Raw genomic sequence first — 21,546 nt, forward strand, 5'->3', positions numbered from 1 at the left:
GTAGGATTGTATGAGTTGATTATCAACAGTCTACTACAAAAATTTCCTCAAAGAGTGTGAAATAAGTCTTAATACTCGTAATATTTCGTAATCCTTTAACAAATGCAGTTAGTTTCGTAATACGATACATAACAAAACTGAATCTAACAACAATAAAAGCTTCTAATGAGTTTAATTAATTTTTAACAATAAGTAACTCTACCTATTTCCCATCAGCAGTTGAATTAAGAGATTGAAATGATGGAGGATAATGAAGCGATTAATTTTGATGGACACTCTAATAGGTTTACTGACAAATTGAAGAATGATAATGCGTTTCTGAGCTACTTTGATCTCATTAGCTTTCTATCAGTTGTTTCAGTTTAACTCATTATTTACTGAAGAGAGCTCGAAATTTTGGCCAAGAGTAGCTCCTAATCACAATGGATAATCACCCTAATATTGTAAACTCACGTTACATAAATACTTCATTCATGTACTAAAGTGGAGAATTAATAGTGGAACGTGTAGCTAAAAAGTATCCTGCATATGACCGCCATATCCATAAATTTTAACGCCTCCCAATATATACATAAGCGAATAGTTGTAGATTGAAAACGAAAGACCTTTTGGAGTATTTATATTTACTCAGTGTCACTACTTGAGGTGATATTGCTATTTTCAGAATGGCAGGGCAGTGACTGCCTAAGTTGGAGTTTGATTGTCTCTGGTAATAAAGTATTGAATCTATAAATGCCCTGGCACTTTGGTTAGAGTGGGTGACAATCAGTGAAGGTGTAGTTGCTAATCTAACATCATGCAGAGAATCATCAAGCAGAGAGTTCTGATCTTCTCACAGACTGTCAAATTGTCTCCACCCTGCATACCCTCTATTAAAGGGCGTGGTGCTGTGTGTAGAACCATGCACTTGCTAACATTCAGTCAGTCCATTGATAACTGACCTTTCGAAAACTCCATCTGTCTTAGTTCACCTGATCAATGGCTCTTTCCATCTGCCAAGATTCATAAGAAATGTGCAATTGGGAGTCATCTGCATATAAATGTGCAGTGCAACTCTGTATGAACACTGAAAAGTAGATGTGAACAAGTTGTACAGAGTTCGTCTCAGACCTTGCCGAACACCTTTTTTACTATCAACTGTCCATATATTTCACTTCCTAGCCAGGTAACTTGCTGCCTGTTATTTAAGTAAGACCATCCAATCGACCACGTTATCACAAAATCCATAGTAATACATTTTTGCAAATGACATCTCACATTGCATTGAGTCAAAAGCTTTAGAATAATCCAGTGGTACTAGATAACCAAATCTGCTAAGCATATTATATCATTAATCATTTAAATAAAAATGAATCGCTGATGTTGCTAAGCGCTAATCTCAAGAACGGCTTACAGATTTGGCTAATTATTTTTTTATATTTGTATTTTTATATAAAAACGCCATGAATCTTTGCGTATACAGAACTCAAATCCTGTTGGTTAACTTTGGAATGTGATACTATGTGGCATTTAAATGTGACTTTTAAAGAACATGTGGATAGACACTAACATGCCTCAACGAACTATTTTTTCCCAAACTACAATCCGAATTCAATCAGACTTCTGTCACTTAACAATTATTATATATTGACAAATATTTTGAAATTTTTAGCTTAATTTGAAGGGGTTTTCAATCTTTACCTCACACCGAAAGTGCAAGTGCCGGAAGTAGATTTGATTTACATCGAAGTAGTCTATTGAAGTTTATGTATTGTATTTTTTTGGGCGGGTATAGAAAGCAAAATGAACCTCGTACACTAGAGGTAGGTGTTTTTCAATGTAAGTAGATTTTCGAAACCTACATAAATTAATTTCGTGGTTCAATAATATAAAATCAACTGTGGAACTGTAAATAAATTAGGCCGTAAGCGAATTTATACAGCAGGAACTTATACATATTGACCGCATTAAATTTTCTGTCTTACGCAATAATGTATATGTTATTGATCGGGTTTAAAAAGCCATCTCTAACTATAATACTTCAAATATAGTTAGACCAAAATTAAGCTAAAATAGCTGAAAGTTGGCGTTTTTGATCGACTAAATATTCCAAAAATTTATATGTAATATTTTATCGAGGCACAGGGCAGGAAGACTGAACTATCCGTAAATTTAATTTATGTAAACCAGAAATGCATACTCCTACAAGCGTATTACATACAATTGACAATCACGTGTAACATAGTTTATTTAGTCTCTTAGCCATTGGTACTGAAATAATATTTACCTGATATATGTCTACTTTCTGTTTCAAAAATATCTGAAGGTTCGACTGTATTACATCATAAATACTTTCACTAAGAAGGCTATGTCCTTCAATTCGGTAACAGCTAGTTATAAATAATTTATGAATGAAGTAGATATTTTGTTGAAAATATTCCCTGTAACGAATAAAACTGAATATAAGTTGTTGCCATGGTAAGAACAAAAAGTATTGTAATTAAAATAATACTAAACACGTGGCCTAATAAATAATGTGGACTAACTTATAGTCTATAAGCATGAGTTCTGGAAAATATTTAAATAATTTATAAACATGCCAACATTTTTATTGTATAGTTTATTGGTATGTTCTAGGATAGAATGAGTTTATAACAGTATTAAACTGAAGCATCACACCTTTTTTGAATGACGCATGAAAAGTGATTCCCTTTAGGGAATAGTCAAGAAAACAAGATTCTCTTTCTTCAGAGATTGCAAGGAAATGAGATATGTACAACAAGAAAACATGTAAACAGGGTCATTTCTGCTTCACGGTAAAAATAAGAATCATCGTATATATGAAATACATAACAAAACATGTTTCGAACATTATTTTACAAAGAATCATATTTTGTGCAGCGGTGTCTAGTTGCATCTCTGACTTGCTATTAGGTAAAGAGAGTCTGTTTATATTTTATTATTTAGATCTTTTCATTTTCTGAATAAGTGAGTTTAAATTTGTTACATACCTTAGGATTGATGTAGTTTTCTTTTAGTATACAGGTTTCGCTTAGATCATTGAGAAAGCAATTAACCTATCCTTTCTACGACCGAAAGTTTGAATTGATTTTGGCAAAATTGCAAGCGTGTACTTAAATATTAATAGAATGAGTTTGGATACATATATTAGTCAATTTTCAGGACATTTTTTTCTAGTTGGTTGCACCACAGTGTTGTTGGTTGCTAACAGTTTCAATATCAATAGCCGACACAAACACGTGTCCCTCATATAAAGCGAAATGATATGTTTAGCTTTGTACCTTTGATGAAAGGGTTTAATTATCTATGCCACAAGTGATGTATAATAATTGTGTTACAAACAATAGATGACGTACGTTGCGTGTTATGTTGCGGTCAAATGAACCTTCATTAGCAGCAGCTCTACTCTTTGTCCTCTAACATAGCTTTAGCAGATTTCAGTTACCTTTTAATAGTCTGACATAACGTCACCAGTTCTAAGCATCGAGTTGTTTTTCCTCTGCTCGGTCGTCCTTTATTACTGATTTTTGTATTAATATTTGCTCAGGTACAGACTATGATTGCGTATAAATATATAATACATCAATGGTCAATCAATATATGTATAGTTTTTTTATTTATATTTCAAAGTGACTACCTAAATTGCGTTTCCCAAAGATATCCACAACAGTATGAATGTATATTTACAAATTCGTAATGTTATTGTACAACATTTCAAAGGGATAGAAAAATGCGAGTATAACATTTAAAACATATTTATTACAATCTGATTTCTTTGAGATTGCAATAATTTATATGTCACCAAATTCTTGAATAATACTTTATATAAAACTAGTAGTTGCCAGCGGATTCGCACGTAATTTACTGTTAAAAACAGTACACTATATTCAATTATTCTTTTTCTATCACATTGTAAACATTCCTAAGATAATTGCTAGTCGTTCCTTCGTGAGCCTCTTTGGTGCATTATGATATTTCCTGTCTCTATCTTTCGTGGTTTTTTTCTAGGTGTTGATAAGTTATTCAGTACAATATATAGATGAATCTCGATAAACTAATTAGTTTATAAATAGTCAAATTCGGTCTGTTAAAATTTCTGTGTAAGACATTTCCAGTATTATTGTGGAGGTTTGCTTGTGCTACGACCTAGAAAATTTATCAACGAAAACCAAGTTTGACCATAAAGCGCTTTTTTTTTCGGCTCTTTTCATTTACCTTCGATCAATCAAATTCGATTACCATGTGCAAACATTCAAGGCTTTGTTCAATGAGGTTTTTTTTTATAACGGCGTTTAATAGTAATTTCACTACATTTGATAGTTTATTGATCACTGATGCAAAATAAATTTAAAATTAGGCAATAACTTATTCAATGCAATCTGCATTACACTACCGATCAAGCACTTTACAATAATAATTTTCTACATTTTAAATGTAAACAAATGTTTCTGCCTCTTTGGTGAACTTCAGCTGAAAATATTCACAGCTGTTAAGTATCAGTTCACTTTGTATTACGTGTCGCAGCGCAGTCTGCCGTTACGAAGGTAAAACATTCCAAAATCAACAATATTAACTATAAATACAAATTTAATTAAGTAGACTATTTAAATAGGGCCAAACTGTGACACTTAACCATTCTCGAATCCCCTTCAACACACACAAAACATTTCATCAAAATCGGTCCAGTCGTTTAGGAGGAGTTCAGTCACATACACACGAACACAAGAAATACATACATTAGAGTGATGATAACGGCTCGGTATACCAGCGATCTAATTAAAATGGGACTGGCTCTTGACATTCTAAAAACGCACCAGAACGCCATAAACTAAGGATTGAGAAATTTATGTTGAACTTGTTGACTGACGTTGGACGAGTTTAAATGTATTTGTAAGCAGTTGTTAAATATAATGAAATTTACTGTGCTATTACACGACTACATGCATGTAATCTAACAGATAAACATGAAAATAACCTTGAAATTTCACACACAAAAAAACTACATGACGCAAAGGGAGGTTGCAGACTGATGCCACATATGTCAAGTACGGACATAGCGGGGAAGCAAGGGCTGCACGCAACTCACTGTTTGATCATTTACTTTGTTTTGCTTGCTCCATATTTATTATTTAAGTAATTTTTATTAGATTATGATTGGAGTAACATTTTTGATATTTGTTGAATTGTTTTAGATTAGTGGTTTTTAATTAATTGTGAATATTTAATTGTTTTAGTAGCCTTACACAAAGTTCTTGACCGACAACTTTTTGAAAGCAAGGATAATTGAGATAACATAAGCGCACCTTCATTTTATGAACAAAGAACAACTCATCACCTCGAGTTTCTTCACTTGTACCTAAAAATATGTCCGCAAGCCATTTTACATGTTCGATATTACATTATAAAATCTGGAACAAGTGTACTTGAAAAGGACTTGTAATGTTTCACATCCCGCACATACATAACATTTGCCATCGGTCTGAAAATCGTGGAAACAACCGTTCAATAGAGAGGCTTGTCTTTTCCTGTCCAAATTAAATTTTTCTGGAGGATATGCTTTTTAATTGATGTAAAAGGAAAGTTTATGAATAACCCATAACGTTTTCAGCTGCAAAATGATATGCTTCTACTCTAAAAGTATCAAGGTTTTGCTTGAATTTATTATGAAAACAAACAGAAGGATAAACTTGAGATTATGCAACTATAAAAATATGCTTTTTTTTAATACGACCAAATATTAAGCATCTCTATATTATTCCTATTTTATTGTTGTCTACCAAAATATTGCCCGTAGCATGGTTGAACCATGGAAATACCCGATGCAAAAATAGACTAATGGCTATGGTAGCGTGATGATGAAACAGCCTCGGATTGAGAAAATAACTAAGTGGACGACATATAAAAAACAACAATTTTAAACGACACTAAACATAACGTTTTTCCTTAAAAGTCATATCGCTTAACTCATAAAACGTACCTGACAAAAATAACATAAGCAAAGGCAAAACAACATTGTTTAACTAACACTTAAACGATGAAAGGTGAAGTTTGAATGGGAAAATTAAGATGTACTGTTTTATTTCCAAATGATTAACAGCTTAGTCCGGTATAGTGCAAAACAAACTTTATTATTTTTTCAATTTATTTAAACTGTACGCGTCATATGAGTTGCAATACGGCAAGTGTATTACACAAAATTGTACTAAAGACTTTATGAGAAAATCGGAGTTTTGTGTTTGAATATTTTGTTCGTGGTGTAGATTTCGTCAACAGTTCGTGTTCATGTCAGGAATATATAATTAGTGTCGCTTTGAAACAGTAATTAAAAAATAAAAAGCCCACTTACTTTAGCTAAACATGAGTCAGTCAGATTCATTGACATGGATTCTCTCATCAGTTACCTCCCCACGGTCTTTTTGTTGGCGCAGCAGCTGACGCCTGAGGTCAGACTCAGATGCTGAGTTGTAGGTCGAGGAAGTTCTTTTATACACTGTCAGGCTGCTACTGTTGTTAACTGCAACACTTCAAAGGGAAAATACAATTCCTTTAGACCAATTTGTAACCCGACATTGTTTTGTAATTTTACTCTACGTAAACTAGATTCATCCACCTTTAATTTACTCTTAATAAACTGCATTAATGTTGTTGATGTTACATAAAAATACAACAACATTACAACTTTGTGTATTTGAACCTCGCCTTATGAACTATATTTATCTAAATCGATTCCCTACTTAGTAGAAGTCAAGGTAAATTTATCGTCTCGTGACAGTTAAATACTTTTAACATCTCCAGAATATAACAATTTATAAGGTCTTTACATTGACGCAGGGTAAAATGGTAGCAAGAAAATGAAATGAAGTGGGGTTTTCATATTATTAATTTATTTCAGATGAACTCAAAATCGTATTGTTACTCTACATTTTTGTGGTACGAATCAATGATATATTGGATACTTTATGTTGCATTGATAACTCATTTTTAAGAATTGGTAGTTAAAAACGGCCTAATTTAGACTGATATTCCACTAACCGTATGGTCTAATATAATCTATAAAGCCTCTATTAAAGCCTCAATAAAGCTCTCCTTTTAAAGAAAAATTTCAAAATGTATGACGTTGACTTCATCCCAATTCATATGATGGTCTTTGAACTGACAATTATCTGGTTTGTCCGAATAAACACAAAATTTATTCAGTTTTCAACTATAATCTCAAATTTTCTAACAATATTACAAATGCGAAAGTACCTTTGTTTGTTTTGTTTTTGCTTTCACTCAAATTATTCTATCGATTGTAATGAAGTTTTACTTGGACATTCTTACGGTCCCAGGGATGAATACAAGCCTATTCTTGTTCCGAAAGTCCCTCTGGGCTACTCCGCACTGGCCTTTAAAGCAGCGAAAAATGCCATCTTGGTTTTTAAAGCTGTGAAATATTAATTGAGCCAAAGCAGTGTAGTCTAACTTTTACAAAACATTTAAACACTATTATGAAACACAAATTATGTAGTTGTCTCTTGACGAAACTAGGCTCTTCAGAGCTTTGTAGCCTAGCTATATATTTATTTTTACCTTAGGGAATGAAGTACAATCAGCTGTGGAAGAACAAATACTAAGATCGGAGTAAATTACAAAGGCCATATATGTAAAACCTTTTGACGTATTTTCTTGACCGTGACAACAAAGCAATCTTAACAATGTCGTCGATAATACAATTCCATCGAACCAGAAGTGCTCATACAGCTATAAAACCTACGAAACTGCTTAAGAAGCCGAGGATGACGGCTAATAGAAATATAAATATTTACGCAATGTTCGCGTTTAAAAGATAACATATTTTAATCAAAAACCAGAATAGAAAGTTTTGAGTCCATCTCATGCTCATCAGTACTAACTTTAATTTTAATATAAAACTTACGTGTAGGTTAGAGATAGAATACACTATAAGCTAAATTAAAAAGAAAAAAACTGTGTTAACTTTTGTACCACTCGGGTACACGTAAGACAAAATAATTTTAAGATATAAAGAAAAGTAGGAAGTAAAAGAACTTAGGCAATTTCAAACTTGTTTGTCTTTGCTGGAAAGATTACGCCTCCATATGTCGACTTTACCAGTAAAATCCAAATCTTTTGTACTGATCAAGGTGTTTTCAGTTCAGATAAACATATGTTTTCTTGCAAACAGAGCTACTGTAACCAAACTTCAACATGTTTGTTTTCTAAATTACAAGTTAAGTAATAATTTATATTTGGAAACAAATTCTAGTAGAACAAATTCAATTAACTGTCTTGTTAGTTACATTAAGTACATATTGATTACTGGTGCATAATATGATGGAGGTTACAGATAAAAATCAAAATATAATTCCAGAAGACGCTTCACAAGTCAATATTTCAAATGTAGGTATTTACAACATTCTTTATATCTAAAATATGCTTTATAACTAAGATATACTCTACTACCCAGTATTGCAGTACCGGTACATAAATGTATAAATATGAGCAAGGAAGAACTTTAATAGCTTATGTAATATATTTATGTGGAGGGGTTGTGATTTAACCTACGCAGTGTTTGAATGTTACGGTCTAAGTGGCTCGATTGGTCAGAATCTGTTTCTCCAAGAAATTCAGGTTCAATATTATAGTTAGTTTGTAATTTCTTGAAAGTCTGTCGACTAAAAAATTGTAATGCCAAGTTGCTTACGTTATTTAAGAATGGTATCAAACTCATGATTTTTATCGTGCCACACTAAATCATTAGGGAAGCCATTAACACAATGTATTTGTAATAAAGCCAGCGACCTACAAATGTCGTGTTGTTCTTTTATTATCTTTTGGACGTGCGGTTAAAGTGATCCAATGTTTTAATGAACAACCATTTTTATGATATTTCATTCGAAACCCGGTGTCCCCTGTTGACAAACGCACAATATTAATTTAGATACTCAATCAAATATGTCAAGTATAGTGCAGTTCTGTTACCCTTCTTAAATGTTAATACAGAATGATTTTTAGATACTCTATCATTAATATCTTTAAATAATAGATATATTTTATTTTTTGTAGCCAGATACATTCCAAAATAACCGCAGCAGAGACACAACCTATGCTAAGACCATGTTAAAGGAATTGCTGAGATTTGACGTTCATCATCGAACTGAAAAGGACTTACGGGAACATGTCTCTCGACTTCACTGTTTGGTTAGAAAGGTATTATGTCATCTCACAACTGTTATCACTATAATAATTGGCCTATTTTATTATTAAAGGGACAGGTTCGTCATTTACAATCCAATTTCATGCTTACAAAGATTTTTGGCTCTTTGCTTACAGAATTGAGTTCAATTATACACAGGAATATACAGGATTTACATTATTATTTTTTGTAGTAATTAAGTTATTTCCATTATAAAGTCCAAACAAGCCAAGAATTTATTATTATGAACTGTTTCATTTGTAGGATATTAATATTTATTGATATTAGAACTTAATATTCTCATTCATGCAAATCTAATAGGTATATAAGTACAAACATTACAAGTATCTAAAGCTTGAAGGTAGCTTCATGCGCTGGTTTTAACAACTAGCTTAAAGCACGGTCAAATATAGTGTAATGGTAGTTATATAACGTTTAATTACGTAAAAATAAAGAGATTTTATTTATCTTACAATGCATATGATTTGCCCAATATATGTATTTTTTACAAGAGGTACTTATCTTGCAGGTAGTTTTATTGCTGTTGGAGAAAAGTTCTCTTTGCAAAAATTTGGAGGAACAACGAACAGTACTTACTCTACAGGTAGTTGTCGTACAAATCTTATTGCATTGTCTTGTCTTAAGTTAAATCAATAATTTTATTTAATATTTCATCTCTAAATTATTATAATTTATCAGTTTGCTTCATAATGATTATATTTTCAAATTGAAATTATATTAAATTATCAAACTTTTGTTATTTTTTTGATATTGAGTAGTTAAATTTTTAGAATTTGGAAGGCTACTTTATTCATTTTAGTACGTTACTTTCAAAACAGTTTGTTTTAATAATTCTGAAAACAATGCATGGGTGTTTGAAATTGCACGATGGTTTTGAGATATCATGTACGCATAAATATATGTTTCAAAGTATTTTGTCAAGACTCTTTAATCATCAGTTTAGACCAATTTCCAATTTTGTTCTATTTATTGAACTGTTTTCTGGATTTATTTACAGTTCTGTGATTATAAGAAAAGTAAAAGTCAAGAGATAAACATTTAAAACTATTTTTGTGTGCATATTTTAAATTAGAGCCTGATGACTGGTACACACAATGTTTGACAATGTGTACAAATGACGGATGATATTGGTTTCCTGAGAGACTGGAAGTGACGTGTAGTGCATGAGCTACATAGTCTCTGTTTTACAATTAATTACTATCTTTTACATACCTTGATATTGTTTTGTTTGATTGTATGCTTATTATCTAATGTTAGTTTCATTTGGATCTACTTGTTTGTAAAATTGGTGTTGTACCGTTAAAGTAAAGAGATAAATAAATTTTCCCATATTTGAAATAACACGCATGAATACAACCTCACGTGATTTAATATAACTCCGCTTTGTGTAGATATATTTTATTGCATAAAAATAATAATAGTTTTGTTCTTGATGATGCTGTTTATTATTCAATGATTTTGTTTTCGTTGGGATTTCAGCACAACATGAGAGCTGCGTTACTGCATTAACTCTGTGTAGTGGAGTTGATTGAAAGTACTTTGTAAACTATAGAGCAATTTTTTATTCCCTTTATTGAAACACACTTCCAATCATTTATTTACATACAGTCCCCCTGTTTTCCTGCATTGTTGGTAATAATTTTTATGATATAATAACTTCCGCAATGTACATCTCTTTTAATCGTGCAGTTTATTAGACTTGTTCATGTCGTTCTAAAAACGACGTCTTGTATTATATGTGTAACATGATGATAATAGTATTAAGAAGCAGTTAATTATAAAAAATTAAAGGAATAACTAGTTTTCATTTTAAATTTTCTACAGAACTAAGCTTTGTTTTAGAGGTAAACAACTGTTTTGTTATAAACAGAGATGTTTATTGTGGTTTTAAATGATTTTAGTTACTCCACTTTTATTCAGGAAATCATAGCGTTATAAATCTATTACAAAGCTAATTAACAAATTCATTGATACAACGAGATTAAAGTAAGTATGCAATAATAATTACTGGTTGTCAAACATTCATAATAATGTGTCTGATTATGATGCGTTATTGTTACTTACTGTCAAACATGAGAATATAATTGGATTTAATTACTGCTTGTATAATGTACATAATAACTATATTTTTGTCCCATTATGACACGTTATTGTTTACTCAGTGTCAAGCGAGGTAATATATTGGCAAATGTATTATTAATGATTTCACAGTGTACGTAAAAACCGCACATGTATAGTAAGCATTATCGGTACTAAGTATAATTAAAACATGAGGTAATATACTCTTATACTGAGGTGTAATGGCGTACATGTGATGTAATTTTATGAAATATTTACGTCTAATATTCGAGTCAGTAGATACATGTTCAAAACATAAGATACATGAGGGATTTTAAATAAAAGTATGTCTTTAAAAATTCATTTTAATTGACTGTAGAATGAGTTTATTTCTATGAATATGTTATTTCCAATGTTACAAATAACAAACAAAGGGTAAACTTGGTTAATTTTTCAATTGCCAAAGAAACAATATATAAATATAAAATAATTTTTTTTTCTTTTACTTATATGACCATACTTATTATTGCATTATTCATGTCATTTGGAGTCTGAACATTTACCATTGGTGAACAATCGGATTGCAGTGCACCTCACTGAAGAATCTAGTAGCTGTCACGAAGGACCTGTTGGCTTTGAGAAACACTGAGGTCGAGCAGCTATATAAAAAATATGAACGATATGGAGGAAAGAATTAATTTGGAAAAAAATAAGCAACAAAACATCCTTAACACTTTGTTTGAGTCTGCAAGGTAGGTACTGCATCTTGGAATTAAGAAAGTGTTATTAACTATTGGTTGTGTGATAAATATAGTATATTATACTTAGCGTAATCAAACTAAAATTAATAAGCGCTCTTAATTTTTCACTAACGCAATGTTAATAATTCAACTGTGAAACTGTATAGAACTGTGAGCCGACCATCACGAATCGTTTTAAAAACTATATCAGAATTATGAACTCTTTTTTTACCTTTTTTTATTACAAAAATAAAATGTTGTTCCAATCACTGAATACAGTTAATAACCTTTTAAAAGTCGGCACACAGGTCTACATATTGAAAAAAAACCTACTTTGTCGTAAATTAAAAATTAACTAAACCGTATATTTGTACCAATTTTATACTATTTTGTAGTCAAATAACGGCTAAGGAAAATTAATAAGTTTTGCTTACCATGATGGTAGAGAACTAGACGTGCCATTGCCCGTGCACTGCTGGTTGCAGCTGAAATGTTGCAGGCGCGTGATGGACTCATCGCATTGTCACTTAGCCGTGGCAGTTATGTTTATTGTTACTGATGATATATTTTTTGCTGTTTAAGGTGATTTAGTTTAATTTTTGTGCACGTGAATATTAATCTACTATAACGGGTTTTGTAATATAAGAAGGTTTTTAATTGGACGATTGTAAACTGATAATGGATATGATTTGTTTTGAACATTTTACAGAAGACTGCCTTGAATTTTCTTAAACACTCTTTAATGAATTACACCCCAAAATCTTACAGAAACCGAAATAATATGCAGCCGAGACAAGAAAAGCATTAAAAATTCAGCGCACAGATCTTGGTATAAAAATAGAACTATTTATATCGATTCTGATGTTTCATAAGAGCCTTTAAATAATTCCATGCATGGCCAAATCGAAGAAATTCGTTATAGAGCTGTAAAACTCAATTTTTCGAAATTTTCAAAATGTGCATGTATTACCTAAACCATTGAAATGTTATTCTTTCACATCAAACTAAACGCCGTACAAAAATGGGTTTTTTTATATCGGCGCTCCAACTTTGCGTTTATATTTTGTTGGGCTGAATTTCCCAGTATAAACAATACCTTATAGTTGAACTGGTAAGAAGTTTCAAAGTTGGGCTCCGTTTTTGTTCATAAGAATAGTACTTGAACATTTATGAGCACTGATCCACATCTACAATATAAGTTAATCTACTTCTAAAACACTATATGCTTACTGAAACTAGTTTTTAGCAGATACTAACCTCTAGGACCACTCAGCGTCTGGAAATTCCAGCTTATTTTTATGAATGTTATTTATAGTTATTTTACAGGTATTTGTAGTTTAAATTTTAGACACACTGTTAAAATATTTTATAAAATAAAATTTTACAGCCTCTTGAATTACATTAAAATTAATCTGGGGATATCAGCAAATGCTGCAATAATTTATAAGCATTTCGAGTTAATCTTTATTGCGAGGTGAACGTGGCTTCTACTAATATGTGTGAAATATGCATTTTATATTACACCTAATATTGTCATAATCACTAACAATTAATTGTAAATTAATATTACAGTTTCTGACATGTGAACTTTGTTATTTCCTAATGAAATATATTCAGTTATTCAATATTTAATAACATTCTCTAAAAATCTTCAATCCAAATTTTTGCTTCACGCAGTATAGAACAATTTATTTGTTTAAATTTGTTTTTTACAAAATACACTCTCATTAATCATTAAATTTAGATAGTTCTTTCGAGAAGTTCTGTCAGTTTGTACGAATAAATAGCCACTAACTAAAAACATATCGTAATCTCTATAGTTTATAATTTAAAGGAACGTTGATGAAAGTATAGTTTGAATTCTTATAATAATTTCAACATTGTTGATATCTTGTACATTTTTTATAACTGATGCAAAATAGCTAATCCATTTCAGCCAACAAAATGTTGGTTAATTAAGGGATTGTGCAAGCACACTTCTAAAGTGATTGTGCTTGTTTATGCGTAAACGGATTTCGTTAAAAAGTACAATTGGAATGGTAATACAAATTGCGAAGTAGATGGTATATTATACATTTTTAATAACTATAGTAGGTGTTTTGTTACTTCACGATGTTTTATTTTTTTAATATTAAAGCAAATTACACAGTTATTTTTTGAGTTCTCTTATTTGTCATAGCATATGTGGAAAGTTTCGTATACGTAGCTTTATTACTTCAAGAAATAATAATTTGTTTTAATAAAATACAAAACGGTCGCCTAAACGACAAACTTTCCGACCTTTGTTTGAATAATCTTCTTTTTGGAATCATGAGTACTTTCAGCCACAGAAGTTTGTGGCACACTTTTCTGAACACTCTGTATATATTTAGAGACGGAGTACATTTATTTTAACCAGAACTGCTACTACCGTAGAAAAATTTGTTTTAAAAATCTAGATATGACAATTTCATATTATATTGTAATTTAAAAACATTGAAAACACACTACGCACTTTGTTTTTCCTCCACACTGGCCTGTATATTTCAACTCAAGTAGTGTAATCTATAAAAAACCATGGAATGTTGCAGAGACATTCTATTTATTCCAACGGTACCTTCAGGCCCTATAAATCCTGTCATTTGAATAAAAAATAAAGCATTTACTACTTGCTAATGTCAAATTTTAGAAAATGGATCAGGAGATTAGAATATCTTCCATTGACCATCACTTATTATATGGGTGTTTGGTGTGTCATTTAAAAACGATAAGCTTATGTTGTCAGTTGTTCAGCAGGAAACTGTGTTCGTAGCTACGGCTTCCTACCATATACTTTCTGATACTGTATCAAGTAATAAATTATTTTCTTATTGTTGAGTTGTTCACTGACTACTGAAATACATCTGTATAAGATTGGAAATGAATTGAAATGGATTCATTTGCTTGTCGCTTGCATTGTACTGAATAAGTAGTCGTTTGAGAATACAAATGATATATATATGTAATCATTATAGGTAAAATCTAAATTTTGAAGCTGACTTTTATTATTTCGGAATAAAAAAGTTATTAAAAATTACTTAGTAGAACTACACACAGAGGCCTTTCTTTATACTCCTCAATCGTCAGAACCATATATTGATCAATAAAAATAATAGAGGAGTCTGTTTACAAAACTTGCCTCAGTTTATTATAGAAAGATTATAGCTGTGATAAAGCTGTTACTTATTTAGTCTGTGTAAATGTGTAACGACCGAATAAATGCATAATTTATACACAATCAGCGACATCGGTCAGTTATGGCAGAAGTGAGACAAGTGACATTGCTATCAGATGGAGAGGACTGATAAAACTTACATTATACATTTATATCGGCATTCTTGTGTATCGTTTTTTTGGTTTAAAATGAACTTCAAAGTTTCTTTTTAAGTGACGGTGTCCCAAAATAATACAGGTAAGCCAACACCAGTCACTACCATGTAATATTTATATTATACCTTGTAGTTATGCTGATCTGTTGCCATCATCACAAAGTGGGTTACACAGGTTAATGTGAAAACTTACAATAAACAGGAAAGTGATTGTGAACTTGATATTTATAACTATAACTGTGCACTAACATTTTGGAGTACAAAATTAATATGTTTTGATTAACTATCAGTTGTATGCTAACTTGACTTTTAGTTTTCATTGTAAAGTGTTTACTAATAATTCTGCTTAGTATCAGGTTAGATATATTATGCTGGTAATGATTTAAGACGGTTTTAATTTTGTATTACAAAATAGAAAATTTAATTTTGGTTTGAATTGCTTATTGTTTTAATTGGGGCAAAGTAAATATTGCACATCGTACTACCATATAAGAAATTTAATGTTTGTAAATAATTCTAAACGTTATCTAATAAAATATAAAACATTAATATGATTATTATTTCGCATTTCTTGAAATAATACTTTATTTTTATGAATTTTAATTAGGTTGAATCCATAAATAGTAATAGGCTTTACTAATAAATTTTACTGCGTCGAAAGTTTTCGTAATATTATAGTTCTTATGATGGATTTGGCCAAGAATTTTTGTTTATAATACAATTGTAAATTCCTGGACTTTGTACTAACTTTAGACCAATATTTAATAGAACTAATGAAAATAAGTTATAATTTCATATAACGTATATATTTGTTGAGTTCATTCATTTTCGTAAAGTAAACGAGAACGTGATATATATTTCTATAAATTTGATATAAAAACTATATTTATTATAATAATGCATTATCATTATTCATAGGACTTACGTCTATAAGCCACGAATTGGGCCTTTTAAAAGGTAGTCTACTGCACGAAGGGTAATGCTTGTCATATCAGTTTTATAATGAAAACATTTGAAGCTTCATTGCAATAAATAACATTTGAATTGAACAAAAACACATTGAGACTGAGAAAGTAGAAACTTGTTACAATAATAAAATTTAAAGGTAATAAAAATTATATGGTTGAATGAATATGGAAACTTTTACAAAAATCACAGAGCTTTCACAATACAGTATACAATATGCAAGGTAATGGAGCAATACAAAACGTTTCGGTTCATTGGCTGTAGTCTTGCATGGGCTAACTGCTGAATTCATATCAATAATATAATACATATTAAACCAAAATAATACCTGACACACCAATATAGTAGTACTAAATGTTAATAACACAACAGTTTTCCAAATAGTTTATTTTTTGTACGAGGCCTTTCGAAACAAAAGTTTTCATCATCAGGCGAGTCCACAAATAAATATTTACATTATTTTTTCATAATTAATATTAAAATACTTTATGCCAATATTTTTCTATAAACTCTGTGTAATGTTTTGTATCGCACACTGTTCATCTGTTAAATAGTTTAAAAGTCCGAAAATATTTAACAAAAATCTACAAAAAATCTTATATATGGAAAACATTTAGTAAAATTAATTTCAATGTGCCGTACGCAATAGGTTGACAATTTTTCGATCTATTTAAGGTATATTCATAAGTTATACTTGCGTATTGTTAAGAAAAATGAAACGTAGTTTTAAATCAAATAAATTTTCCATTAAATCAATTAAGTAAATTATTTTACCAGACTAATCAAAATAGGCATAAGACAGCCGAGCAGGAGTCAGACACACGTGACGTAGATGCTGCCAGGAGCAGGAGTGACTGTCTGGTTAGCGCTTCCAGCACTGCTGCTAGCTGCCGAGGACCTGGACTCCAGCACCTGCCTCACCCTCGACCCATTCGACAGCGCGCTGCCCCAGACCACACCCTCGCCCTACACCCTCTCCTGTAGCAAGACTGGGAAGATCACGAACCAGGACTCCGTCATCTTCACCATCAAGTCCTCGCGACCTCGGGTCGACTTCCGAAGGTTCGTGGTGCAAGCACTGGACCGCGAGAGCGGTGTGGCCGTGGGCATGTTCGTGGACACAGGAGACGCCGACATCACCGTCGTCAACTGTTTTGGTCGTTCTGAGGTAATGTCTTATTGATGTTGTAAGTGGTACTGAAATACAAATAATAGGTTTTACTGACGATATATAAGATACATACCTCCATAAGATGTTGGTTGGTATATTGCGGTAATCCTCAGGAGTACAAATTAGGCACTTAAAACTAATTATCAAATTTTGTGGTTTCAGAGAGCAAGTTTTGTGTTAGTTTTATTCTCACATCACGGTTATAATTACAACAAAGAGTTTCGTGAGACAGCTGTGTGGTATACTGACCATATCATAACTACCAGAGCTGAACATGTAACACAGAGGCAGGTATATGATCTGTGATTATTTCCCATCGTATGTAAGGCGAGCACAGCCACAGATGGGATTATTCTAACGTGACAATTTATAATTCGTCTTCAAAGTTAGTTTCTTACCTAAATTTTAATGGAAATATTCATCTTTACTGCAATTTTAGCAATATAAAAAAAATGAAATAATGCATGCAAACAGTATAGGTGTACGTAGTTAAAATACAAAGTATTGGCATTAGACGTAGATTGCATAAACTAAAAAAAAACTAAATAGTGTAATATTTGCACGTTGTTTCTGGATAAAACTATGTGCTTATGTTGGCTGAGAAGTAAATACATTCACATAATATGAATAAGATTAATCAAGTGTGAGGCTTACATGGGACCAGTATATAAATAGTATTAAGCTAGATTTTCTATCATGAATTATAATCCCCCTGTATGTAAAACAGTATTAAGTGGTAACTGCACTATGTGGTATTGTGTTACAGAACACTGCGATAGAGTTCGATACAGAGCCGAAGACAGAAGCGCGCATGAGATGGATGCCTGACTTTGACTACGCAGGCAATATCACATTCTTGTAAGCGATTCCATGTAATCTATTAGAGAGTTAAACAAGCAAAAGAGTTATTGTGCTCCATCTCACAATACACCCAAGCTTGAGGATGAAATGTTTCCAGACCATAGATTATGGACTAAAGTTTGAGCTGTTGCGAAACTTTATTAATATTGCATAGAGTAAGCTTGCATGTTGGCGTGTAAACCCAAAAACTATATCAATATTTTGTCATAGAGATAAATAAATAAAATGCTATCAAATTTGTAATACATACCAACTGTACAATTAAAATATGTTACCAGCACACTAAACACCAGAAACACAGATGAAATAAAACTAGCTAACAATATTGAGGCATTAATTAATTATTTTAATTCACAGGGTTTTCAATCACCATAGGCCAATTTTACAATTACCATTATATGTGACAATTTTCAATCAATGGTAACATTTGTGTAAGTCGGTAATTAGCTCCCCCACATAGAAGTAGGCTGCCTTGTCGCTTAAGTAACTAACTATTCAATTTATTTCTTAAGAGTCAGCTATGCAGGCACTGCCGTGATTTTAGGCCTATAAGAACTACTTTAAACTTCAAAATTCTAAACACTTGTATGGATTTATTTTCTATCGTATACGTATGAGGCATGTCTCGTTTTATATAAATTATTAATATCCATATGGATGCTGCGTTACTTTTACCAGGTTTTTATTAGTTATTTAAACAAAATTCTGATGTTTTGTAACTTATCGGTTAAATATTTAAAAAGTATAAACTTTACAAGAAAAACAAAAAACCGTTTGGCTACGTACAACTCTCTTCCCGTTCTGATTCTACAACCAAAAATAAGGTTGTAAAGTGCTTAAAGTTTAATATTTTGTTATAAGGTAAAGCTCAAGGTATTACTACAATTTGTTCCTAAACTTATGTTCCACCTTAATTAGTGAGAAACTCGCCGATAAATCGCTAACAAAAAAACATCTATGTGTGACTCTCACCAGCGAAAGTGAAATCCCGTAGAGATTGCAGTGTCCCACTTTAGCTGGTGCGTATATAACGTATTGCTTGTGCTCTTGACTAGTCCTAGTTTGTACAGTGAACTCGCTTGGGTACATTTTCTCTAGTTTGAACTTCTTAGTTAACCATTTATGATATAAAGTTTTTGAGTGACAGTCCATTGATGCACTTTTTATGTTTTAAGTGCATGTTTATTTACTAGGTGTTTTCCATTTCAGAAATTAGATGATTGCAAGCATACCCGAACTCCTCAGGAATTAAAAATATTACAGTAGTTTTATTAAATTCTGTTGCTAGATTCTTCTACATTGAAGTTAGAATGGACTACGATACATGATGAATGTTGGAAAGTAACATTGTCCCAGCAGTACAAGTAATTACTCGGGACACTTACAATATTTACCTCCAAGCCAGTGTATCACTACATAACTTTTATACTGGATAAGGTTAGGTCGGCATGGTGCTTTGGACTAACCAACTCGCTCACCCGATCTTACCTCTATAATTTTCTTTTAGGGGTTTTAGAAAAATGAACTAAACCAGATTAACAAAATCTAATGAGTTTATGCTGACTCAACACTAGCCTATAACTAACACCAGAACTGTTGTGTCATCTGAGTCTTGTTGGGCAATCTTTAGAGTAACTAGCATATATTTTGAGTTCAGAAAAGGTTCAGGTATGATTTTGAATTTTGTTGAATTATTTATTATTAAGTTATGATAAAATTACTAAATATTCAACAATTGCTGAGAAAAGTATTGATTTTAGTGTTTTCTTAAATTACAATTACTCTGAAACACCCCGATCTTTAAACTGTATTGGGATAAAGCCATCTAGTTTATGGCACTGTTCCTATTTTACAAGATCTGTTATAATAAAATGTTACTCGGAGTTTGGTTGGCGACAAACATATTTAGGAGGAGTGAATGTCTGGTTTAGTTATTGTGTACAGTACAATAAAATGGAGTTTCGAAGTACCATACGTAATTTAAGGACAAAGGTATCACACATAAAGACATGGGCGGATGGGCTAACGCTTTTACTTTTTGGTCTTTCAATGAATAGAGTTCACCTTTGGAAGTAGAGAAATTATTGTATCATGTTGCGAATCTCTAGGATCCGATCTCTTGTTGCGGATCTTGACCTTATTATCAAGATTTATCTCACAGTTGAAGGACGGGCAGAAAAATAGACAGATAAAGTATGCATTCAATTTGATAGCATTTGAGAGCGTTCCTCTTTCCAAGGCAAGGAACCGGAATTTTGTAAAAGTTGGAAACGGACTATTAAAAGGTGTTAGTGGCTATCGCACTGGTTGGATGCAGTGCTCCAGCTGTTGCCTGCCTCCATGATCAGGATTTAAAGAACTCAATAATTTCACTTTAAGTTTGCTAGTTTTAATATAACTCGTATAATGGAAGGAACTAATATTATACTTGTAAAATATATACCATCTTTCATGGAATCCATGACAATCTTTAATTGCATTACTTTAATAAATGACGTAATTAAAAATAAACTCTTATGTTCTATTGTTTACCATTTTGTATTAGGATTTGTCCATAGTAATGCGATATATCTATAAAAGTGTACGGTAACGGCAGCAGGTTTATTAGAACCGTATAACGTACTTAAAACTATTTCAATATTAAAGGCATGCAAATAATAAACACAAATTAAGTTTATTCCAACATTGACTTCTTGTAAGTTACTTTAATTTTATAGCATATATATATATATATATATATATATATATATATATAGACTGAATTATCCCATTCCAACTTTATATTGGCAAGTAATATTGTTCTATAGTATTTTTATTATTTTCCTGTTTTAGCGCCACAATAGTCCAGTCCGGAGAGATATTCTGGCTGATTCGATCTCTGTATACAACCCTTGGTAGAAATTTACATATTATAAGTGATGTTTGTAGATTTTCTTGACTGTAAGTCGTACTGTTTTATTATTTTAAACCCCTCTTTCACGCTAGTCAAATTTCGTTTCACGAACAATAAACAAGGAAGAAATCTCTTAAAAGTTATATTTCAACATTTGTAACGAAATTGTTTTACTTACCAAGTTTTAGATTGCAATGCGGATAGAAAACACTAAGAACTGTATTTACTAATGATATCAAACATACTGTATACATTACAATATGGGGAGACTAGTTAAGTGTTAAAGCAAGACC

At 31.6% G+C, this 21,546-nt stretch overlaps 1 protein-coding gene across 2 annotated transcripts; it reads left to right on the forward strand.

Moving 5' to 3' along the window:
* The first annotated feature begins 8,196 nt into the window (after positions 1-8,196).
* LOC124372089 (putative defense protein 3) lies at positions 8,197-21,337 on the forward strand. 2 transcript variants are annotated; one of them, XM_046830455.1, is made up of 7 exons: positions 8,197-8,400; positions 9,067-9,210; positions 9,726-9,800; positions 11,863-12,027; positions 17,106-17,496; positions 18,266-18,357; positions 21,193-21,337. In XM_046830455.1, the coding sequence occupies exons 5-7, from the start codon at positions 17,161-17,163 to the stop codon at positions 21,296-21,298; spliced, it is 534 nt and encodes a 177-aa protein (XP_046686411.1). In that variant the 5' UTR covers positions 8,197-8,400; positions 9,067-9,210; positions 9,726-9,800; positions 11,863-12,027; positions 17,106-17,160; the 3' UTR covers positions 21,299-21,337. The 2 variants fall into 2 exon arrangements, with proteins under 2 accessions (XP_046686411.1, XP_046686412.1); XM_046830456.1 differs by lacking the exon at positions 9,726-9,800.
* The last annotated feature ends 209 nt before the right edge of the window (positions 21,338-21,546 follow it).

Source organism: Homalodisca vitripennis, unplaced genomic scaffold, assembly GCF_021130785.1.
Source record: "Homalodisca vitripennis isolate AUS2020 unplaced genomic scaffold, UT_GWSS_2.1 ScUCBcl_2498;HRSCAF=7330, whole genome shotgun sequence".
Lineage (NCBI taxonomy): Eukaryota > Metazoa > Arthropoda > Insecta > Hemiptera > Cicadellidae > Homalodisca > Homalodisca vitripennis.

Bases quoted from the DNA above. Each gene is read 5' to 3' on its own strand.
- LOC124372089 (XM_046830455.1), top strand. From the start codon at position 17,161: ATGCTGCCAGGAGCAGGAGTGACTGTCTGGTTAGCGCTTCCAGCACTG. The intron at 17,497-18,265 runs GTAATGTCTTAT...ATTGTGTTACAG, and splicing joins ACTGTTTTGGTCGTTCTGAG to AACACTGCGATAGAGTTCGA. The intron at 18,358-21,192 runs GTAAGCGATTCC...TTCCTGTTTTAG, and splicing joins GCAGGCAATATCACATTCTT to CGCCACAATAGTCCAGTCCG.